At 44.1% G+C, this 20953-nt stretch overlaps 1 protein-coding gene across 8 annotated transcripts in view; it reads left to right on the top strand.

The window, feature by feature from the left end:
* The window catches only part of LOC147623091 (uncharacterized), a 100859-nt gene extending 86804 nt beyond the window's left edge, over positions 1-14055 (top strand). For all 8 annotated transcript variants that reach the window (XM_086821151.1, XM_086821153.1, XM_086821155.1 and 5 more), the window contains 2 exons: positions 12231-12473; positions 12582-14055. In XM_086821151.1, the coding sequence (XP_086677277.1) occupies positions 12231-12473; positions 12582-13352 (1014 nt within the window). In that variant the 3' untranslated portion in view covers positions 13353-14055. The remainder of the gene's footprint in view (positions 1-12230; positions 12474-12581) is intronic.
* Positions 14056-20953: the final 6898 nt, after the last annotated feature.

Below are 20953 nucleotides of genomic sequence, written 5' to 3'. Positions count from 1 at the left end.
TAATAAAATATTACTCAAGTTCCTTAGTTTTGCTTTTCTAGCATTAGGGCCTTTCTTTTTGGCCCTGGAGTTGCTTTTTGGAAAAGCGGCTTTCAGCTTTTTGGTCCAGCTTACTCTCCTCTCTCCAATGATGTCCTTGGCTCTGGCAATATTGGGATGTGAGGCATTCTGTCAGCATCATTAGGCTCGCCCAGCCTTTGGCACATATCGCACTCTTTTGCAAATTTGTGTGCATCGTTTAATGCTGTTGGCCACCACAATCCTTCCTGGAACACTTTTTGCCCCATGACCTCTCTAGAAAAGTGCCCTCCACTTATTCCTTGATGCGCTTCAGCCAGCACAGCCTGTTATTCATGCTTGGTGACGCATCTTCTCAGTATTTGATAATAAATGCCTATCTTGTAGAGCTGACGTACTAACCACCATAAACGACTTGCTCCGGAGAGTCAGCTTTTTTCTCTGATCTCTGGACATATACTTCGGAAAGGACAAGTCAGAGAGGAACTGCAGCATCTCATCATACCAGCTGGGTTTTTACCATCTATGATGAAGAATTGAGCATCCGAGAAGTTGTAACGGGAGGCGGACGCGTGTATTGGAATCGTATAAATGTGAACAAGATTTTGAGCACTTAACACTTGAGCATCACAATCACAAAACTAAAAATGACAGTACACCACATAAAGGGGCCGATGATAGGCTAACCCCCCCCTTTAGGTTATATTACCAAAAGAGTCTGCAAAGTACAAGATTACGGGTGCCTGGGGATTCACCACCAGCCTGCACCTGATTCTTCCAAATACATCATGAATGAATACATTTCAAACAAGAGAATTTGTAGGTACATCCGCCCTACACACAGGTACATCCGCCCTGCACAAGCCTCTTCACATGTACATCCGCCCTGCACAAGAGTATCACAATCCTCACAGGTACTCTGCCCTGCACAGGATGTAAATGGATCTTTAGGCCCTGTTTCCACACGAGAAACTGATCCAGAAACGTGTGTTCTCCGCGAGCAAGTGTCCCCAATGCTTGCCCTAAGCACCTGTTATACCAGGAATCCTTGAGACACATCCATGCTCACATATTCTATTGCTGTCCGGCCTGTTTTGTGCAATAAGCAGTCCAAAACAGCAACTTTCTATCACGAGAAATCCACCTGTAAGGGGTCCTACAGCCCTGTGGAGGTCCCTAGAGCTGTCCTGTACTGTCCAAGTTGACTTTGGACACCTGTAACCAGCCCAAAACTCGCAATAACCAGAAATTACAGGTCTGAAATTTACAAACCAGCCCTTTAGGAGAGAGTGGGGATCGATATCCAAGCTTGTGTGAGTCCGGGAAGCAAGCAACCAGCCCTGTAGCAACTCCCAAAGCTTCAACCAGCTCTCCAATGTGTTGAATATTGAATAAAACAGCCCAAAAGGCCTCTTGAAGGAGGCGCCTTTCTCCAGTGCCACCTAAGGGGCTTGGTGGGTACACATACAGGCTGACAAGTGTCCCCATAAGGTGTCCAGGTAGGTGTCCAGCCCATAGTGCTCCATTTGTCCTGTTTGTATAAGTTTAGGTCCAACCAAATGGGAAATGGCCATAAGTTGTCCGGACTTCATTAATTTTGGTCCAACCAAATGCGAACGCATTATAAGTTGTCTGGCCACTTATTAATGAGTGTGGACCTGCAAACCAATAAACTTTAGTAGTAAATGAAATAAGCTGTAAATTGAGTGTGGACGCACTTACCACCTGCAAAACCCATAAGCCCACAGTTTTAGGCCCAAACAGGAGTGCACACACGCGCCCACAAGGTGCCCGGGCGTCCGCAGTCCCTCGGACTTCACAAGCCAAAATAACAAGCATTGTCCAGGCAGCAAGACAATGTCACACAAAGTAAAATAAAGTTATGGCATGCATCATTTATGCATTGTGCACATGTAAACTTGGAGAACCACCTATCATCATTCTTGTACTTGAAAATATTCCGCCTGCCATCATAACACACCATGTGTGCATGGCCGGAATCCACACGGGCACCGCCCGAAAGTCCACAAATGTCCTGCCATGTCCTTGGACTCATAGGCATCCACTCATATGATCCATACACATGCCCAGGTATAATACATACATGCATCCGCATGTTTCCAGGCCTGACACGCATCCGCATGTCCCTAGAATATAGGGATTTGTGACATCCCCCCGGCTTCTAATCAACTGACCGCAACTGAAAAGGCTCCAGATAGGCCTTCAAAAGATCTGGGTAATCCTCGAAGTAGGCCTCATCCATCCATTTCGCATCCAAAGCTGAATAATTCTTGAACTTCACAAGGTACCTACGAACAAGTTTGCCTCCCGCAAGCTTTCATTCCTTGTGAAAAACAATCTGTTCAGGTTGAAGAATCTCTTCCAGCTCATCCACCTCGGGTGGGTCTTCCAAAACCGGCTCAAACGGTGTCGGTCCCACATAAGGCCTCAATAGGCTCACATGAAAAGCATTATGCATGTTCCAATGATCTGGGAGTACAAGCCGAAATGCAACATCATTGATCTTCTCCAAGATCTGAAAAGGTCCATAATACCTGTTGGAAAGTTTAGGGTACTTTCCCTCTTTCCCTGGCCTCTTCCGAAGGCGTGCCTTTTCAAATTTCAACAAGACCCAATCACCTTGTTTGAATTGTACATCCCTTCTATGCTTATCAGCTGCCTTTTTAATCTTGGTTTGAGACCTCTCTATGGCTGTCCGTACCTGTGCAAATGCAGTATCCAAGTCTCTGACATACTCATCTACTGCAAAAATCTCATCCTTTGTACGAAGGATGGGTGGTAGCACCACCTTGCCATAGATAATCTCAAAGGGCGCCTTGCCCGTAGAAGTATGTACCGTATTGTTGTAGGCAAACTCCACAAGTGGCAAATACTTCTCCCAATCCGATTTGCGGTCGGATACATAAGATTTCAGTAAGTCGAGGATGGCTGAATTTGCTATTTCACTTTGCCCATCTGTCTGTGGATGGTAAGCTGATGAGAAGTTCAGCTTTGTACCCATATTGTCAAATAATGCGCGCCAAAATAAGCTTGTGGTTCTAGGATCTCTATCCCCCACAATAGATTTAGGCATGCCATGGTGTTTAAATATCTGTGCCAAAAACATCCTAGCCATATGATCTGGCTTTATTGTCTTGCGCACGGGAATGAAATGTGCGTGCTTGCTAAACCTATCAATAATGGTCCAAATAGCATCATTTCCCTGTGGCGTCTTTGGCAAATCCATAATGAAATCCATAGCAATGCTTTCCCATGGTTCATTTGGTATAGGCAAAGGCTGAAGCAATCCAGGTGCTTTATGTCGATCAAACTTGACCTTTTGACACACCATACATTCACGTACATATGCTTCAATATCCTTGCGAATATGTGGCCAAAAGAAATACCTCTCCAAAGCTTGTGCTGTGGCCAAAATGCCTCTATGACCTGCATATGGAGGAGCATGACACTCATCCATAACCTTATGGCGAAGGTTCTTTACCACACACATACGATTTTGCATCATGAGATATCCATCTCTTATGACATAAGATGGGACAGCAATACCCTCTTGCAAATCAGCCCATACATGTGCAAAATCCTCATCCAGATGATAAGTATTACGCATATCCGATAAGTCCTCATGGTATGCAACTGTAATAGCATGAACCTGTGGTCGTCTAGATAAGGCATCCGCCACCACATTCTTTTTCCCTGGAGTGTGTAAAATCTGAAAATGAAACATTGAGAGGAAATTTGCCCATCTCATATGCTTCTCTGAGAGCTTACTTTGAGTCAAAAAGTATCTCAAACTTTGATGATCAGTTTTGACCATAAAATCAGCCCCTAAAAGATAGTGTTTCCAAATAGTAAGGGCATGAATTACAACCAACAACTCCTTCTCATAAACCTGTAAGTGAAGCTCTGCATGTTGCAAGCGTCTGCTCTCATAGGCAATGGCATGTCCTTCTTGGTTCAAAACAGCCCCTATGCAGTCCCCACATGCATCACATTCCACCACAAAAGGTTTGTGCAAATCCGGAATAATGAGTACCGGTCCCGAGATGATTGCACTCTTCAACTTTTGAAAGGCATCTCTCTCTTCTTGTGTCCATTTAAAGATTGCTTTCTTCTTCGTTAAGTCATGTAACGGAGCGGCAATGAAAGCAAAATGCTTAACGAACCTCCTGTAGTAAGCACATAAACCAAGGAAGCTCCTCACTTCATGGACTGATTTCAGCTCTGGCCATTCTTGCATGGCTTGTATCTTTGCGGGATCCATGCGCACACCATCCTTTGATACAATGTGACCAAGATAGTGAATCTCTGGGAGGAAGAATTCACTCTTTTTTGCATTTTTGTGTACATCTTGAGGTGCCACTCTCACTTGATGATACCCACTCTTGAGGTCTATTCGGCTGAAACATGCCGAACCTTCAAACTTGTCCAAGATGTCATCAATGCGCGGAATCGGAAACCGATTCTTGATGGTTATCTTATTGAGGGCACGGTAATCCACACACATCCTGTAAGTACCATCCTTCTTTTGAACAAGAAGTACCGGCGAGCAATATGGCGAGGAACTAGGTCGAATCAAACCCTTTTCCAAAAGTTCATTCACCTGTGCCATAATCTCTTCTTGTTGACTAGCACTCACCCTGTATGGTGGCCTATTAGGTGGAGAGCTACCGGGAATTAGATCTATGCAATGATCTTCCGGCCTCTCTGGTGGCAACCTTGCTGGTAAAGCATTCGCAAAACAATCTTTGAACTCATTTAAAAAGTTAAGCTTGTCTTGATCTATTGTACTAACATCAACACTAGAATGTTCAATGGTATCACGTACAAAAACCAAGTAAGAACAAGCTGATTTCTTTATTGCCTTATTAATTTGTACATGGCTTACAAGAGGTATGGTACTTCCAGTAGTACTAGCATCTATAGAGTGCTCACGGCCTCTATGTACAAAGCTGATTTTCTTCTCTTTGTAAGCCTTAACAGGCTCTAAACGGTGATGCCAGGGCATCCCCAACAAAACATCACAACCTGTAAGAGGAGCCACTAGAAAGCTCTCATAGTCGAGGTAGTCCTGTATTTGTACACGGAGCTTACCAATGACCGGAGTTACATCAACCTGTTTGCCCTCAAAGGCGGCATCTGCATTCATTTGCATTCCCATGTCTTCCACATTGAGACCTATGGCGGCAGCCATATGTACGGATATAAAGTTATCTGTGGAAGCATCATCAAAAAGAAACAAAGCGGGCTGATCCTTCAATTTGCCCCAAGCCTTGCATATGACTCTACTCTTGGGCTCATGCCCTGTATTACCTTGCACATCGGGTACAACATTCACAAGAGGCTTTTGCACATTAGGCTCAGCATTCTTAGGATTCTGTGGGCATTTAGGATATATATGATCTTTACTGCCACACTTAAAGCATTTTCCAGCCTTCCTGTACTCTTCCAATTGCTGTTTTGAGAGCCCAAAATTGTGGCGTTTACCCCCCGGCTTCTTTTCGGAGTCATCCTTTGCATCTCGGCCATCTTTGGGAGCATTCTTAGGTGGCTGTCCACCCTTTTTTTGGTCATAACCAGCCCTGAATTTGCTCTTGTTTTGACCTGCAAATGACTTATTTGTGGGTGCTTTTATGTGCAAGTTCTCCGCAATCATGGCTGAGTGTATAAGCTCTTGTATGGTCTTATTTGGGTACACTTCCAAGCTTTGTTGGATGATGTGATGGAGCCCCGATTCAAACTTTCTCTTCTTCTCGTCCTCTCCAATCTTCATGAAGGGAGTAACCTTGAGAAGGACTTTCCAAAACTTTGCTATGTATGAAGCAACGGACTCTCCCTCATCTTGGGACAGCCAATCCCACTCCTTGCGTACATCCTTTGCAAAGTTTGGTGGTAAGAATTGATCATAAAACTGAATTTTGAAAGAAGACCAAGTTGGGGCAGCACTTCCATCAAGTATTTTTGCAAGCCACCAATCACTTGCCGTATCCTTGAGATGCATTCCCACATGCCTGAGCATAGACTTTTCCGAAAAGTCTTCATTGCAAAAAGCTATCTCAAACTGTCTGATGAAAGCAAGTGCTTTGGTACACTCCATCCGTCCCTAAAAGTTTTCAAACTTTACATCCTTGTCACCGGACTTGAACTCTCGAGGCTTCTTCCTTCTATATGCATCCCTATGTACATCCTGTTCATCTGCATGACGATGATGCCGCGATGAAGATTCACGATCCCTCTTGGTTCTCTCTTGAGCCACACTCTCCAAATGAGTGGAAAGCTCAACACGAGAACGGACATGTCTTCTTGGAGCAAAGCGGGAATGAGTAGAGGATCCCTCATCCTTACTCTTCTCTTGACCTGCATCAAGCCTAGCACCAGGGACTCTTGTCCTTTCAACATTTGGCACTTGCTGTGCTCTTTCTGCTTGTTGTGCATCATGTGCATCACCACGGGCAGCCATGAGGGGTGACTTCTTGAAAGCCAAACTACCATCTGCTTCAGTGTATACATCACCCTTAACCATTAGGTATGCAAGTGCAAGCTCCCGGGGTTTCTCAACATCCATTTCCTTTGCAATTGCTTCAAAAGTGACTTCATGGACCGAAGCCTTTGCCTTCACAGCCAACACCCTTTGTACGTCCGGGTCATTTTTCAATGACCTAAGCTCTTCGGTTTCAGCCCCATAGCGTCGCACTTGACGCCTCAAAGATTCCAAATCAGAATGCATAGTGTCATGAGTACCTGCATCTCCATAGACATCATTGCTTGCAGCATCTCTTGCATCCCTTGTACCATGAAGTTCACGGTCCTGTGTGTTCTCCACAATTTCAGAAATGTGGCTGTCCATGACACTCAAATCAGGTCACCACTTATGATTCCAAGCCTTAGACCGTTTTCCAATGAGGGGAAAAACTGAGCTCTGATACCAATGTAACGGGAGGCGGACGCGTGTATTGGAATCGTATAAATGTGAACAAGATTCTGAGCACTTAACACTTGAGCATCACAATCACAAAACTGAAAATGACAGTACACCACATAAAGGGGCCGATGATAGGCTGACCCCCCCCCTTTAGGTTATATTACCAAAAGAGTCTGCAAAGTACAAGATTACGGGTGCCTGGGGATTCACCACCAGCCTGCACCTGATTCTTCCAAATACATCATGAATGAATACATTTCAAACAAGAGAATTTGTAGGTACATCCGCCCTACACACAGGTACATCCGCCCTGCACAAGCCTCTTCACAGGTACATCCGCCCTGCACAAGAGTATCACAATCCTCACAGGTACTCCGCCCTGCACAGGATGTAAATGGATCTTTAGGCCCTGTTTCCACGCGAGAAACTGATCCAGAAACCTGTGTTCTCCGCGAGCAAGTGTCCCCAATGCTTGCCCTAAGCACCTGTTATACGAGGAATCCTTGAGACACATCCATGCTCACATATTCTATTGCTGTCCGGCCTGTTTTGTGCAATAAGCAGTCCAAAACAGCAACTTTCTATCGCGAGAAATCCACCTGTAAGGGGTCCTACAGCCCTGTGGAGGTCCCTAGAGCTGTCCTGTACTGTCCAAGTTGACTTTGGACACCTGTAACCAGCCCAAAACTCGCAATAACCAGAAATTACAGGTCTGAAATTTACCAACCAGCCCTTTAGGAGAGTGTGGGGATCGATATCCAAGCTTGTGTGAGTCCGGGAAGCAAGCAACCAGCCCTGTAGCAACTCCCAAAGCTTCAACCAGCTCTCCAATGTGTTGAATATTGAATAAAACAGCCCACAAGGCCTCTTGAAGGAGGCGCCTTTCTCCAGTGCCGCCTAAGGGGCTTGGTAGGTACACATACAGGCTGACACGTGTCCCCATAAGGTGTCCAGGTAGGTGTCCAGCCCATAGTGCTCCATTTGTCCTATTTGTATAAGTTTAGGTCCAACCAAATGGGAAATGGCCATAAGTTGTCCGGACTTCATTAATTTTGGTCCAACCAAATGCGAACGCATTATAAGTTGTCCGGACACTTATTAATGAGTGTGGACCTGCAAACCAATAAACTTTAGTAGTAAATGAAATAAGCTGTAAATTGAGTGTGGACGCACTTACCACCTGCAAAACCCATAAGCCCACAGTTTTAGGCCCAAACAGGAGTGCACACACGCGTCCACAAGGTGCCCGGGCGTCCCCAGTCCCTCGGACTTCACAAGCCAAAATAACAAGCATTGTCCAGGCAGCAAGACAATGTCACACAAAGTAAAATAAAGTTATGGCATGCATCATTTATGCATTGTGCACATGTAAACTTGGAGAACCACCTATCATCATTCTTGTACTTGAAAATATTCCGCCTGCCATCATAACACACCATGTGTGCATGGCCGGAATCCACACGGGCACCGCCCGAAAGTCCACAAATGTCCTGCCATGTCCTTGGACTCGTATGCATCCACTCATATGATCCATACACATGCCCAGGTATAATACATACATGCATCCGATATGGTGGAGGTGTTCAATTTGCGGTAGTCTATACAGACTGTTAGCTTCCCATTCTTCTTCGCCGATAATGACTATTGATGAAAGTCATTCTGCTCTGTCCACTAGATAGATGAACCCTACTCTTAACAGCTTATCAGTCTTCTCCACTTGTTTGGCATAGTTGGGGTTCATTTTATACCGGTCTGCATGATAGAAATTGCATCCTCTTTTAGGTTGATCTTGTGTTGGTAGAAGCTAGGATCAATTCCCTTCATATGGGAGTAGTTCCATGCGAACACATATTTGTAGGATTTTAGTTGTTCCAAGAGTCTTCGTTTGAATTCTTGATTCTTTTAGGTTGATCTTGTGTTGGTAGAAGCTAGGATTAATTCCCTTCATGTGAGAGTAGTTCCATGCGAACACATATTTGTAGGATTTTAACAGTTCCAAAAGTCTTCGTTTGAATTCTTGATTGAGTTTTGCACTGACTCTGACTATTCTGGGCTCTTGTTTGTCTCCTAGGTTTACTTCTTCAAGCTGATCTTCATGAACTCTTATGTTTGCTGAGAAATGTGGTGCCAAAGAGCCCAAGGAAGAGGTAGGGAGTGAGAATGAGTAGCCAAGAAAGTGCAAAGCCTAGCATGAAGCCACATGAGCAAAGGGATTTATTCCACATTGATGTACAAGTCCAAGGGTGTGCCTCCTCATATAGAAGGGGGCCATTTCAAGCAATGAAACACATCACTTGCACAAATCTCAAGTCTCTTTATGAGTACAAGTCTTAATCTTGTAACCTAATTGTGCTTCAGTCTATTGCACATACTCTTCATCATGAGTAAACTTAAATTACATCCACCTTAGATTAATCATGTTTAATTAGTATAGAATTAGGCTTGATTAGATAGATATTTTGCCAGTAGGAGAGCTTAATCATGTTTAATTAGTATAGAATTAGGCTTGATTAGATAGATATTTTGCCAATAGGAGAGCTTGAGTGTCTTCCTCATCTTCCTTTGCACTTTCTTCATTCAAGAGTACTTCAAGATGAGCGACAAGAACATTTGGATCGTATCTCTATACAATCCTCTCAGTATCCACCTCGAAGAGCGACAACAGATCTGGATTTTCTTTCAAGATTTGCTCTTCTTCGTCGTCTTCTACTCCTTCCAGGTAATTGAGGCCTTCTGCATGCAACGGTCGACTGGCCAGATTCAGCTCATCTTTTCCTGCGATCGAGATGTCGATGTTCTTTTTCCCTCTCTGGATTGTGATCCTGTCCGTATCCCCGTTGTGCTTGATCCTTCCACTTTGAGCCACGGTCTTTCGAATAGCATGGGATATGCATCCGCTATCATGAAGAAATGGAAGATCTCTAGCTCCTGTAACTCTGCGAAGGCCCGCCTTTTGCGGCGAGTAAGTCTCCTCATCTCTCTCCTCGACTCCTGCTCTCTGCGATGGCTCCCAGGGCTCTCTGTATGCGGAGCCGTGAGTATAGGGCTATGCACTCGTCATGATACCATCTGTTCTGGGGCATAGTCCCAGATCTCGCAGGCTCTCCAGAGTGGACACAATGTGGGAAGCTCTGTAATGCAGCCGTGTGTAGAAGTGATGCCAGCTAGGCTGTAATGGTATCCATGAGTAGGAGCCCATCCTCTACTCTGCTAGTGTATATGTCTGCCATGTCATGTGTGAAGTAGATGATAGTGTGTGGCGTCGGTATGTAGGGGACTAGTGATACTGGTGATCCGGCTAGTGAAAATGCCAAGTATGTATGATCTGCCCCAATAGGACGAGGTGGGATGGAGAATGAGATGACAAGCTGTGATGCCTCCAAAGACCCCATAATGTAGTCCACCACCGTGCCTCCGGTCCGTGTATAACCCCCATGTGGGAAGCATGTCAGCCCTCCTGATCCCGGCCACTGTAGCATCCCGTTATAAATAACGAGACGATGCTTGGCTCCCAACTCTAGTAAGTGATCCCCATAATGTCCTCTATCTGGTCCAGTGTCCTCTGATGCCCGACTAGCCCCTATCTCCTCTGGATCCACAGGGTGGAGGATCTCCATGTCATCATAGTCATACACCTCACACTGTCTGCTCTGTGTGTGGGCATTGAAGTCACCCGTAAGAAATACTTCCCCTAGTGTAGAATAATGCATAATCTCCTCTGACAGACAAGTGTATGGCGAGCCCCCTGTCTCCTCCTCCTGTGGCATGTCCTCTATAATGACATAGGAGGATCCTGATGGAGGAAAGTAACATTTTGGCCTTTGGATCCTGTGCTACCACTCTCAGTCTCCCCTGTAGCTCCCGTCTGAATATAACTGCTACTCCCCCCGACCCTCTCGAGGTACCCTGGCGTGTGGTCCTCTTGTATGTTGACTGCCCACTGGAATCCCTCTACTCGAGGTAGCCCTCTCTCTGGGCTCTGATGTGTCTCTATTAGAAGTATGATGTCTCTCCCCACCATCACATGCTCCAGTCGTCCAAGCTGCACCCATAGTGAACCATTACAGTTCCATACTGCCATGTGTATCTCTGTCAGTGGCCTGGTTTGTGTCCCATAGGCCCCAAATTGCTAATCCATGGGCCAGCCACCATCAATGATGACCCGACCATATCGATAGAAGGCCTTCTTGCCTTCTCTCCTCGCGTGTAAGACTCATGGCATGCAAGCTCTCCTATGCTCTAGCTGCATCCTCGTGAGATCATCCAAGAAAATACTCCCTCTAAGCCTCGTAGTATGACCCTCTTCCTCATGAAGGTGACCCTCTCCGTCTCTCCTGCAAACTATAGGATGAGGACTTGCTTGCGTGTTGAGTCTTTCCCGGCTCTCCATGCTTTGGTGAAGGGGAGAGGGTCCTCTTCCTTGTAGCCTAGCTTCATGCATAGAAGCTGTCCATCTTTCGCGGGAGTGGAGGCTCTGGGATTGTGGCAGAACCTTTGACAGGCATAGACAATGGAAAGCCCTTCCCACTCGGTGGTGATGTAGTTCTTCTCTGCCTGAGTGAGAAGGTGCCTTACATAGTAGATGGGGCGGTCCCTGTTGTGCTCCTTGCTAGGTTGGGTGAGTTCTTGAGTACCGCACCCACAACTGTGAGACTAGCGTCAATGTGAACATGGAAGTTGGATGAGGATGGGGCCCCAGTGAGACGCTTTTTGAGATAGGCAAAGGTGTCTGATTCAGGGTTGGACCTGGAACAGGGTGGACGGCTAACAACCGGTAGGTCAATGGGAGTGCGATGTCAGCATACACGTGGAGACAGTGGTAGCCGGTGTGTCCAAAGATTTGGGTCCCTATAGGGGTGATTGGAGGGGGTAACCCGAGGATAGCCACAATGTTGTTAGGGTCCCATCTGCAGAGATGATGTGACATAACAATGTGCCTTGGACGACCAAAAAGGGATACTTAAGTCTTAGGTTCACTAATGGGATAGTTATGGAATAGTTTTGAGATTAATTTCACATCATATCTCTATGACTTGAATTCTAAAGCTAGGAGTTTGAAAAAGAGTCCAAGGTATTTTTTTGGCAATTGCCTCCAAGAGGTTACTCTAAGGGGTACCTATAGTCCTAGAGCTATTTATAGTAGTGCCAAACATTTTTGGTTCATTATGCATGTTCTTGGCTTTTTTTTCCGTTTATCAAATTAAGAACAAACCTTATTAAGTCACAAAAATAAGGGCATTCATTTGCACTACTGTATATCCATATTCCCTAGATAAATCAAGACTTGCTGCTGCTACAACATGCATGTGATGAGCTCAAAAGAAGTGGAAAGTTTGTTAAGCTACTCGAGGCTGTTTTAGTTATTGGAAACTACCTGAATGGCGACAGTAGCAGAGGAGATGCAAAAGGCTTCAAGTTGGATGCATTACTAAAGCTGATGGATGTCAAAGGATCGAACAGGCAGACAACTCTTCTGCATTTTGTCGTGGCAGAGCTTGTCAAGGTGGATGATCAGGTATAAGGTCCTGGCTTCACCATGTTTCAGCTATCAAGGGGTTTTTTTCCCTCTGTAAGAGTAGAGCTCTCTAAAGGAGTAAAAAGCTAAGGCATTCATCTTATGCAGATTCTATATCTTCCAGATGAGCTCAAGAGCATCAAACTTGCTTCCACCTTGAAGCTGGAAAGCATTATGGCAAGCATCGGAGACTTGGATAGGGGCTTGGAATTGACCAAGCAAGAGATAGAGTTTGCAAGAACTGATCTTAGTAATATGTCCGTCTTTGAATCTAGATTTCTTAACTCAATACTTCCTTTCTATGAAGACTGCTCCGTCCATGTAGCCAAGCTCAAAGAACAGCTCAATGTGACCCTCAACAAGCTTAGAGGTGTCTCCGAATATTTTGGAGAGAATGGTGATGAGCAACCACCAAGGCAACTGGATCTATTCAGAACAATGCATCAATTCTTGAACATGTTCGACCATGTGAGTAAAGAGATTCAAGAGGGCAGAACACAGTTGAAAGTAGAGCAAAGGAGTGGAAGAGCTGTGTCTCCTTGCAAGGTCAAGGGATGTGATGACAACACCACCACGGATCTGTTTCCATGCAAAAGCAAGGAATGTGATGAAAATAGAGCGAGAGCCATGTTCAGTGAAAAGGTGTTACTCTCAAAAAGGAGTATAGATGATGATGCCCTGGAGAACTTGTCTATGTTCGTGTGTGAGTCAAGAAATGACAATGACAAGGAAAATCAACAGCCAATGTCTTCCTTGGAGGAAAAGAAAGAAATATTAGAGGCTTCCACGAAAGCAGTGCTAGCACAACTTCCACGAAGAGCTAATGTTCACAATTCTCCACAATGTCTTGGATACGACTCCGATTGGTCAACCGGTTGACTTGCCAATTTCAACTTTCTGTGGAATAATACTGTGGAATGTCTCTATAAGTCTTCTTCTTTACCATGCAATCTTTAAAAAATAATAATAATTAAAAGGAGAACTCAGCATTCGATCTTTTTTGGTCTTGCCTTTCATCAGCAGCTCCGGAACATTGTGAGGAGTGGGATTTTCTTGGGACAGTCAATCATTTTCGTCAAACTTGCTGAATTTTGTTTGCAGCCTTCAGCAGGCATCATTGCCCTCCAAGACTTCGGAACAGGAAGTCTACCTTAAAAATTGGGTTCTAAAGAAGCCCACCCCAAGTAAATTTTTGTGAGTGATGGGTTTCAGACGAAGCCAAGGTACTTTGTAGGCCTTCAAACTTGGATTTTTTTTTTTTTTTGCTAAGCGCTTAGAGAGCTGTGTTATCTTGGGACATCTATGCCATCAAAATCACCTGGGACTTGCATCTGGCCCAACCACGGGGCATTCACATCACCACAATGAGCTCAACCCCAATGGGCTACGTCCATCCATTGGTTATGGAGGGGGCTTGAACCTGAGTTCTTTTCGAGAGACTTCAACGCCCTATCCACTCCACCAGTGACCCGGGGACTATTTTGAAGGCCAAGGTAGGGTTGCAAATTTCAGGCATGGACCATGGATGGGGTATAATATGATTTTTTGTATTTTTGATATTGGCAAATTTGGTGTCATACTATTTAATATACTTAATTGCATATGTTTGTCTTTCTTTTGAAGTATGGGTCTTAAAAAATAAATACGATTCACTTTTTGTAAGAAAGGTTAATATTTTAAATTTCAATGTAGTTTGGACTTGCATTGGCACCCATACCTTAGGGAGGTGACTATACAAACTTCCTTGACTAGACTAGGCCGTTTTACAATCCCTTTGATATTCTCATGAAATGGGAGGCCTTTCCTTCCAACAACTAGAAGTGTTTTCCCACTATTTCTAAACTGAGTAGTAGTTACCCCACCTTTTTCTCTTTCCGGAAAAGAGACTTCTATTAAGTATGAAAAAATTTTACAAAAGAGGGAGATTTCAAACAGAGCAAGGGGGAAATCTCAACCAATCGGGTGCCTTGTGCTGCCAACAAAGCCCCATATGAGATCGAGTGAAAAAAATGCCATGATCCCATTCTCTTATAAATTGGCAGCGTTTTTTCTCGCAGCCCTCGAAGATCCCTGAATCCTAGCCAAAGTGGCCATGAGCGTGTGGATAATATCACACCAGATTCTACAAATGCACTGAGCATCATAAACCAAAGTGCCCTCCATGGCCTCAGTGCATCTAGCCTTCCAGATGTGCGACGCTGTGATGCTAGCAATATACCCCCATGTAGTGTCAGAGGCAGCTTGAGGCCCGAGACCCCTGGGGTAGCTCTGAGAAACCTGCTCATAGTCTCCACTACTAAAAGGTATAGTGGCATTCCTACCTCGGGAGATCTAAAAGCGCTCACCACGCCCGCCACAAGCTAAAATTTTGTTGTGGACCTCCCTATACATACATGAGACCCCTCTGATCCACTCCTGGGAGAAACCCATCCGTGCCATCGTGCCATCCAAGAAGTCCCAATCCACTTTGTCATAAGCTTTTTCAAAATCTAGCAAAAGAATGGCAAGGGGTTGTTGGCTGGATTTAGCCCACTCCACAACCTCCCAAAATGAAAAGATGTTATCAAAGACCTCCTTGGAGGAAACCATTTTGTGTAACATGAATAGCTCTAACAGGCTGAAGCCTCATGCTATCTGCCTTCGCTAAAATTTTGTAAGCAGAACCAAGCAAAGTAATGGGTCCCCACTGTCTTACATTGGTCTTATCCCCACCTTCTTTCAGGACAAGGTGGATAAGACCCTCCATAATAAAAGGGGCCATTATACCATAACACCACATCTCATGCAGACCAATAGTAACATCATCACCAATGTAATCCCAAAACTGCAAAAAGAAGGAAGAAGAGAGGCCATCATCCTCTGGGCGTTTGCCTTTCGAGAGGGTGCTTAACTCATCCTTTGAAAAGGGGGCATCCAAAGAGGCACACATATCATCTATAATAAGCTTGGGCATGCTCTCCCAAATTAGCTATTGTGCAGTATCTCTATCTAAAGAGTGGGCCTCTGCAGAGAGAAAGGTCTGATAAAAATCTAAGGCAATACTCCTCACCTTATTTGGATTAGTATGAAATTCTCCGTGAGAATCTTGTGCATAAGTCCATGTGCTGAGAAAAATGGTTTATTGCATATGCCACCCATCTATGCCACCCAACAAGCATCTCAAACTATCCCTATTGTGCATAAGTCCATGTGCTGAGAAAAATGGTTTATTGCATATGCCACCCATCTATGACCAAAATGCATGATTAGCATGAAATGCAAACTCAGCCAGCCTATCCATGGCCACCTATAACTCTACTCTAACAGTGAACAAAAGGTCTGGGATCTAGGAGGATGCAAGATGCTTCTCGTGTTCCCTCTGAAGCGTAGCCAACTTGCGTCTGATAGCTCCCTCCTTGGCTAGAGCCTCTTCTTTCTTGGCCAAAGCAACATAATGATAGTCCTGGTTAATCCTCTCATGGACCAAAACAAGCCTCTCCCATGGGTCAAGATGATCACAAAGCCTCCAAATCTCTCTAACCTCCTGGGAGGTCTCTACATCCTGATAAAAAGCGTCTGGGATGCGGGCACATGGTACAGCCTTCTGGCGCCCAAGTTCCCTGATGTAAAAGATAACCGGGCAATGATCTGATTTGGTAGTACCTAGCAAGATGGCAATAGAGCCTCCTCTATCTAGGCCCAATCATCCACATAAAATCTGTCCAACAGTGCAAAGATACTTTCATCCCCGCTTCTACGGTCCAACAATCCTTGCCATAGATGCTTGACATTCATGCAAAGAGGCACACAATCCAAAGAGGCACACATGCCATAGGCCTCCTCTGGAAATCATCCTCTGTCCAACAATCCCTGCCATAGAAGGAGAGTATAAATCTCTCCTAGGAGGCTCTCTCCAAGGGGTGTGTTCTACCCTCATGGCCACCCTTTTTGTCCGCTGTAACATATGGCCCTTTTAGCTCTATTAAAAAGCACCATTCTTGGTCAAAAAGTAGAAAAAAGCAAAAAGTCAAACAAGGTTGACCGCAAGCCAAGGGCACCATTGGAAAGAGGAGACTGAGCCGAACCAAAAAGAAAAAGGCACTTTCTCAGAAAGCAGCTCTAAGGCCAAAAAGCAAGGCCTTAAAGCCAGAAAAGCAAAGCACCAAAAGTTGAGTAATATTTTATTAATAAAAGTAAAAAGACAAAAGCAAAAGCATGAAGGCTTTTTGGCAAAAAGCAAGGTCTCTTACAAGTATAAAAAAGGATTGGACTTCTCTTGTAGTACCATGAACAAGATGATTGAAGATTGAAGGAGATCGTGGAGTATGTGTGGACATCATTATGATCATGAAGAGCTTCTTCTTTGCCATCAACACCTTCTCCAACATGCTTTTTAGATGTACGGTCATCCCAAGACTTGTTTTGGCATATGCATGGGCAATATGGACGTGTGTACAGAGCTGTACGGACAAAAAATCAAAAACCCTAAAACTGCTCCAAAAATCCTAAAAATTGCTTTCTGGATGTTTTTATCACCCAAAAACCATTAAAACAGGTTTTATATTAGTTTTCTTGCGAAAAAGAGTGTTTCCATGGTTTTCTTCATGGACGAGGCTATAGGAGTTGTGGAGATTACTCATGGAATGAGCGAGTGTTTCTTAGACTTGGACATATAGATTGGACATGGAACATGAAGCTTGGACATAAACATGGAACTTGGACATATAGGTTGGGCATGAAGCTTGGACATGAACATGGCACTTGGTTATGGAACTTGGACTTGGATCTGGACTTGGACTTGGACTTGGACTTGGACTTGGATTTGGATTCATTGGATTTAGATTTGGATATTTGGATTTGGCACGACCCCAGTGAGAGATACTTGTGTGTCATCCCCGTGGTGTGCTCGACATCAGAGATCTTGTATGTCAACATCGACATCGACTTGGATATCCTACATCGGCATATTTGTTTGTCTTGTATTCATTGATTTTATTGATCCTGGCCAGCGTGCCTGTGGATTGTTCCTGAATAAATTCTTGAAAGGGGGCGGGACCTGTTCCCTGCTCAATGTGGTGTACTATGCAAGATCCCCATTCCCTTTTCTCTTTCCCCTCTCTCTTTATATTTTTATCTCTTAGACACGTGGTTGAGTTTGTCACTGCACTTCCCGTTGGGCTTACAGTGGTATCAGAGCAGGATTTCTCTTGAAGAAACTTTCTTGGGGTGACAGAGCCATGTCGAGAGCAGAGGGAGACCATGGGCCTCATGAAGGGAACAACCATGAGGTTGTTATAGAAATTCTTGATGGGAACTGCGGCCATGACATCAGAAGAGTACCATGACTTTCAGCAGTTTAGACAATCTCTTAGAGACGAAGAACTTATTTCTTGGAGAACCAAAAGAGAACATGAGCAAAGAAGAGCTCAAATGTTTGTAGATTTCATCAAGGATTGAGCCACTGAAGCCAAAGGAGTTGGAGCTGCTAAAGCCTATTTTCAAGTCACCATTGCAGAAGAATCTAGAGCCAGCCGCTCTATTTATCATGGAGGAGACAAGGAACCTATTTCTAGGCCTATTCTTTTAGATGAAGTTTCCTCAGGACAGGTAAAGTAAAGGAAGTCAAAGAAGCCAGAGAGATCAGAAGATCATCAAATTGACATCATGCCAGGAAGTTCGACAAATGGTTTGCAGTGGTGGTTAGTCCATTGCATGTTTCGACAAATAAAGCCATGGGATCTTTGTGGACAAAGCTGAAACAGAATCCTTTTGAAGCATTGAGACTTTATGCTAGCAAAGAACCGATGTTGGATATTCTAGACCTTTTATTTGTGGTTGAACATGATGAGATTGTATTGGAGCAGTCTTGAACCAAGCAAGCCATGTTGTGGCCGATGGATGTCAAAGCCAACAAGGAAGTAGATGCATTATCTCAGAGACCCTTGAGCCATGCGGTTTCTATGGGTTACCATATGGATTTCACTTTGATGAAGAATCCTTATGCTACCAAAGAGGATTTCAAAGATGTTTTGGAACAGATTGCAGAATAGAAATTTAGTGACTTTTTATGTCATCAAGGAGGGTTTTCTTATGATACAAACCCAAGTCATGTGTAACACAAGGAATCGAGGCCAGGTGTAATGGAAGAGTGCCCTGCTTCTCCATACATGGGGCATAGAGACACCTTGACTACACTTCAAGCTTTGGAGAGCTATTTTTTGCCTAGTATGAGAAAGACATTGAGCTTTATGATTTCGCGAATGTTTGTTTTGTTAGATTCGCGAATGTATGGACAATGCTTGGATCCATTGGGCTCCAGACTACCTGGCCAGTACCTGGAATACATAGTAGACGCGAACGATGCATACTTGTTTGTTGACTTGTGTCTAGTCTTTGCAGGAGGTAAATATGCATTTATTTTATCTAACACATGTGAGAGGCCATGAAGATGTACCATCAAGAACAAGGACATCGGACAAAGAAAAGGCATTGAGATGTTGCAAGATGAGCAGATCACACCACAGATATGAGAAAAGACCATATGCACAAGCTCACGAGATGGGGCTAGTATCTACTACCTTGAAACATATGAATGTACTTGATGTACCTTAAAACATATGGATTACTTGATGTACCAAGAACATATGGATATACCACGGACATATGGATGTACTTGGAAGATATGGAATTGCCTAGAACACTTGCGGTCCGCAGTTGAGGACAGCTGCGATGTAAGACGGAGGTAATGTAACTATTTGGCCCTCTTAGCTCTATTTCACATGATGAAATGCAGCCCGGATACCAGACAGGTGGAAGATCCATAAGGTTTGGTTAAGAAAAAAGCACCATTCTTGGTCAAAAAGTAGGAAAAAGCAAAAAGTCAAACAAGGTTGACCACGAGCCAATGGCACCATTGGAAAGAGGAGACTGAGCCGAACCAAAAAGGTAAAAGGCGCTTTCTCAAAAGCAGCTCTAAGGCCGAAAAGCAAGGCCTTAAAGCCAGAAAAGCAAAGCACCCAAAGTTGAGTAATATTTTATTAATAAAAGTAAAAAGAGAAGAGCACAAGCATGAAGGCTTTTTGGCAAAAAGTAGGGTCTCTTACAAGTATAAAAAAGGATTGGACTTCTCTTGTAGTACCATGAACAAGATGATTGAAGATTGAAGGAGATCGTGGAGTATGTGTGGACATCATTATGACCGTGAAGAGCTTCTTCTTCGTCACCATCAACACCTTCTCTCCAACATGCTTTTTAGATGTACAGTCATCCCAAGACTTGTATGGGCATATGCATGGGCGATATGGACGTGTGTACGGAGCTGTACGGACAAAAAAATCAAAAACCCAAAAAATTGCAAAAACCCTAAAATTGCTCCAAAAACCCTAAAAACTGCTTTTTGGATGTTTTTATCACCCAAAAACCATTAAAACAGAATTTATATTAGTTTTCTTGCGAAAAAAAGCGTTTCCATGGTTTTCTACATGGACAAGGCTATAGGAGTTGTGGAGATTACTCATGGGATGAGCGTTTCTTGGACTTGTTCATATAGATTGGACATGGAACATGAAGCTTGGACATAAACATGGAACTTAGACATATAGGTTGGGCATGAAGCTTCGACATGAACATGGAACTTGGTTATGGAACTTGGACTTGGATTTTGACTTGGACTCGGATCTGGACTTCGACTTCGACTTCTACTTGGATTTGGGTTTGGATACATTGGATTTAGATTTGGATATTTTGATTTGGTACTATCCCGGTGAGAGATACTTGTGTGTCATCCCCGTGGTGTGCTCGACATCAGAGATCTTGTATGTCAACATCGACATCGCATTAGGGAAAATGTGGACTCATTTTTGGGCCCTCTAAGAAATGCCAAGTCATCATTCTATTACGAAAAGGGGGATCGTGGATAACTCTATCCATAGTACCTCAAAACTATATCATGTAACATATCATTGGAAAGATCTTGATGAGAGGATTCTTACGCACCAACCTCGGAAATTTTTTTGAGTTTTTATGCTCAAGTTGTGGCCTCCCCACTAAAAAGTAACCTCAAAAGTTCCGTAACAGAAGCCTCACCCTCATTGGTCTTTATGGAATATTCCCTAGAATCTCAAAGAGCTTAAAAGGTCCAAAAGTGAGTCCAAATTTTTCCTAATGACTCGGATATCCTACATCGGTATATTTGTTTGTTTTGTATTCATTGATTGTATTGATCCGGGCCAACGTGCCCGTGGATTTTTCCTGAATAAATTCTTGAAAGGGGGCGGGACCTGTTCCCCGCTCAATGTGGTGTATTGTGCAAGATCCCCATTCCCTTTTCTCTCTCCCCTCTCTCTCTTTATTTTTTTATCTCTTGGACACGTGGTTGAGTCTGTCCTCACTGCATGCCCCGTTGGGCTTACAGTGGTATCAGAGCAGGATTTCTCTTAAAGAAATCTTCTTGGGGTGACAGAGCCATGTCGAGAGCAGAGGGAGACCATGGGCCTCATGAA

This window comes from Cibotium barometz, chromosome 27 (genome assembly GCF_041138505.1).
Source record: "Cibotium barometz isolate CiBa-2024 chromosome 27, ASM4113850v1, whole genome shotgun sequence".
NCBI classification, from domain to species: Eukaryota; Viridiplantae; Streptophyta; class Polypodiopsida; order Cyatheales; family Cibotiaceae; genus Cibotium; species Cibotium barometz.
Note: the sequence above shows the minus strand (reverse complement) of the source record. Positions and strands in the feature narration are given on the sequence as shown.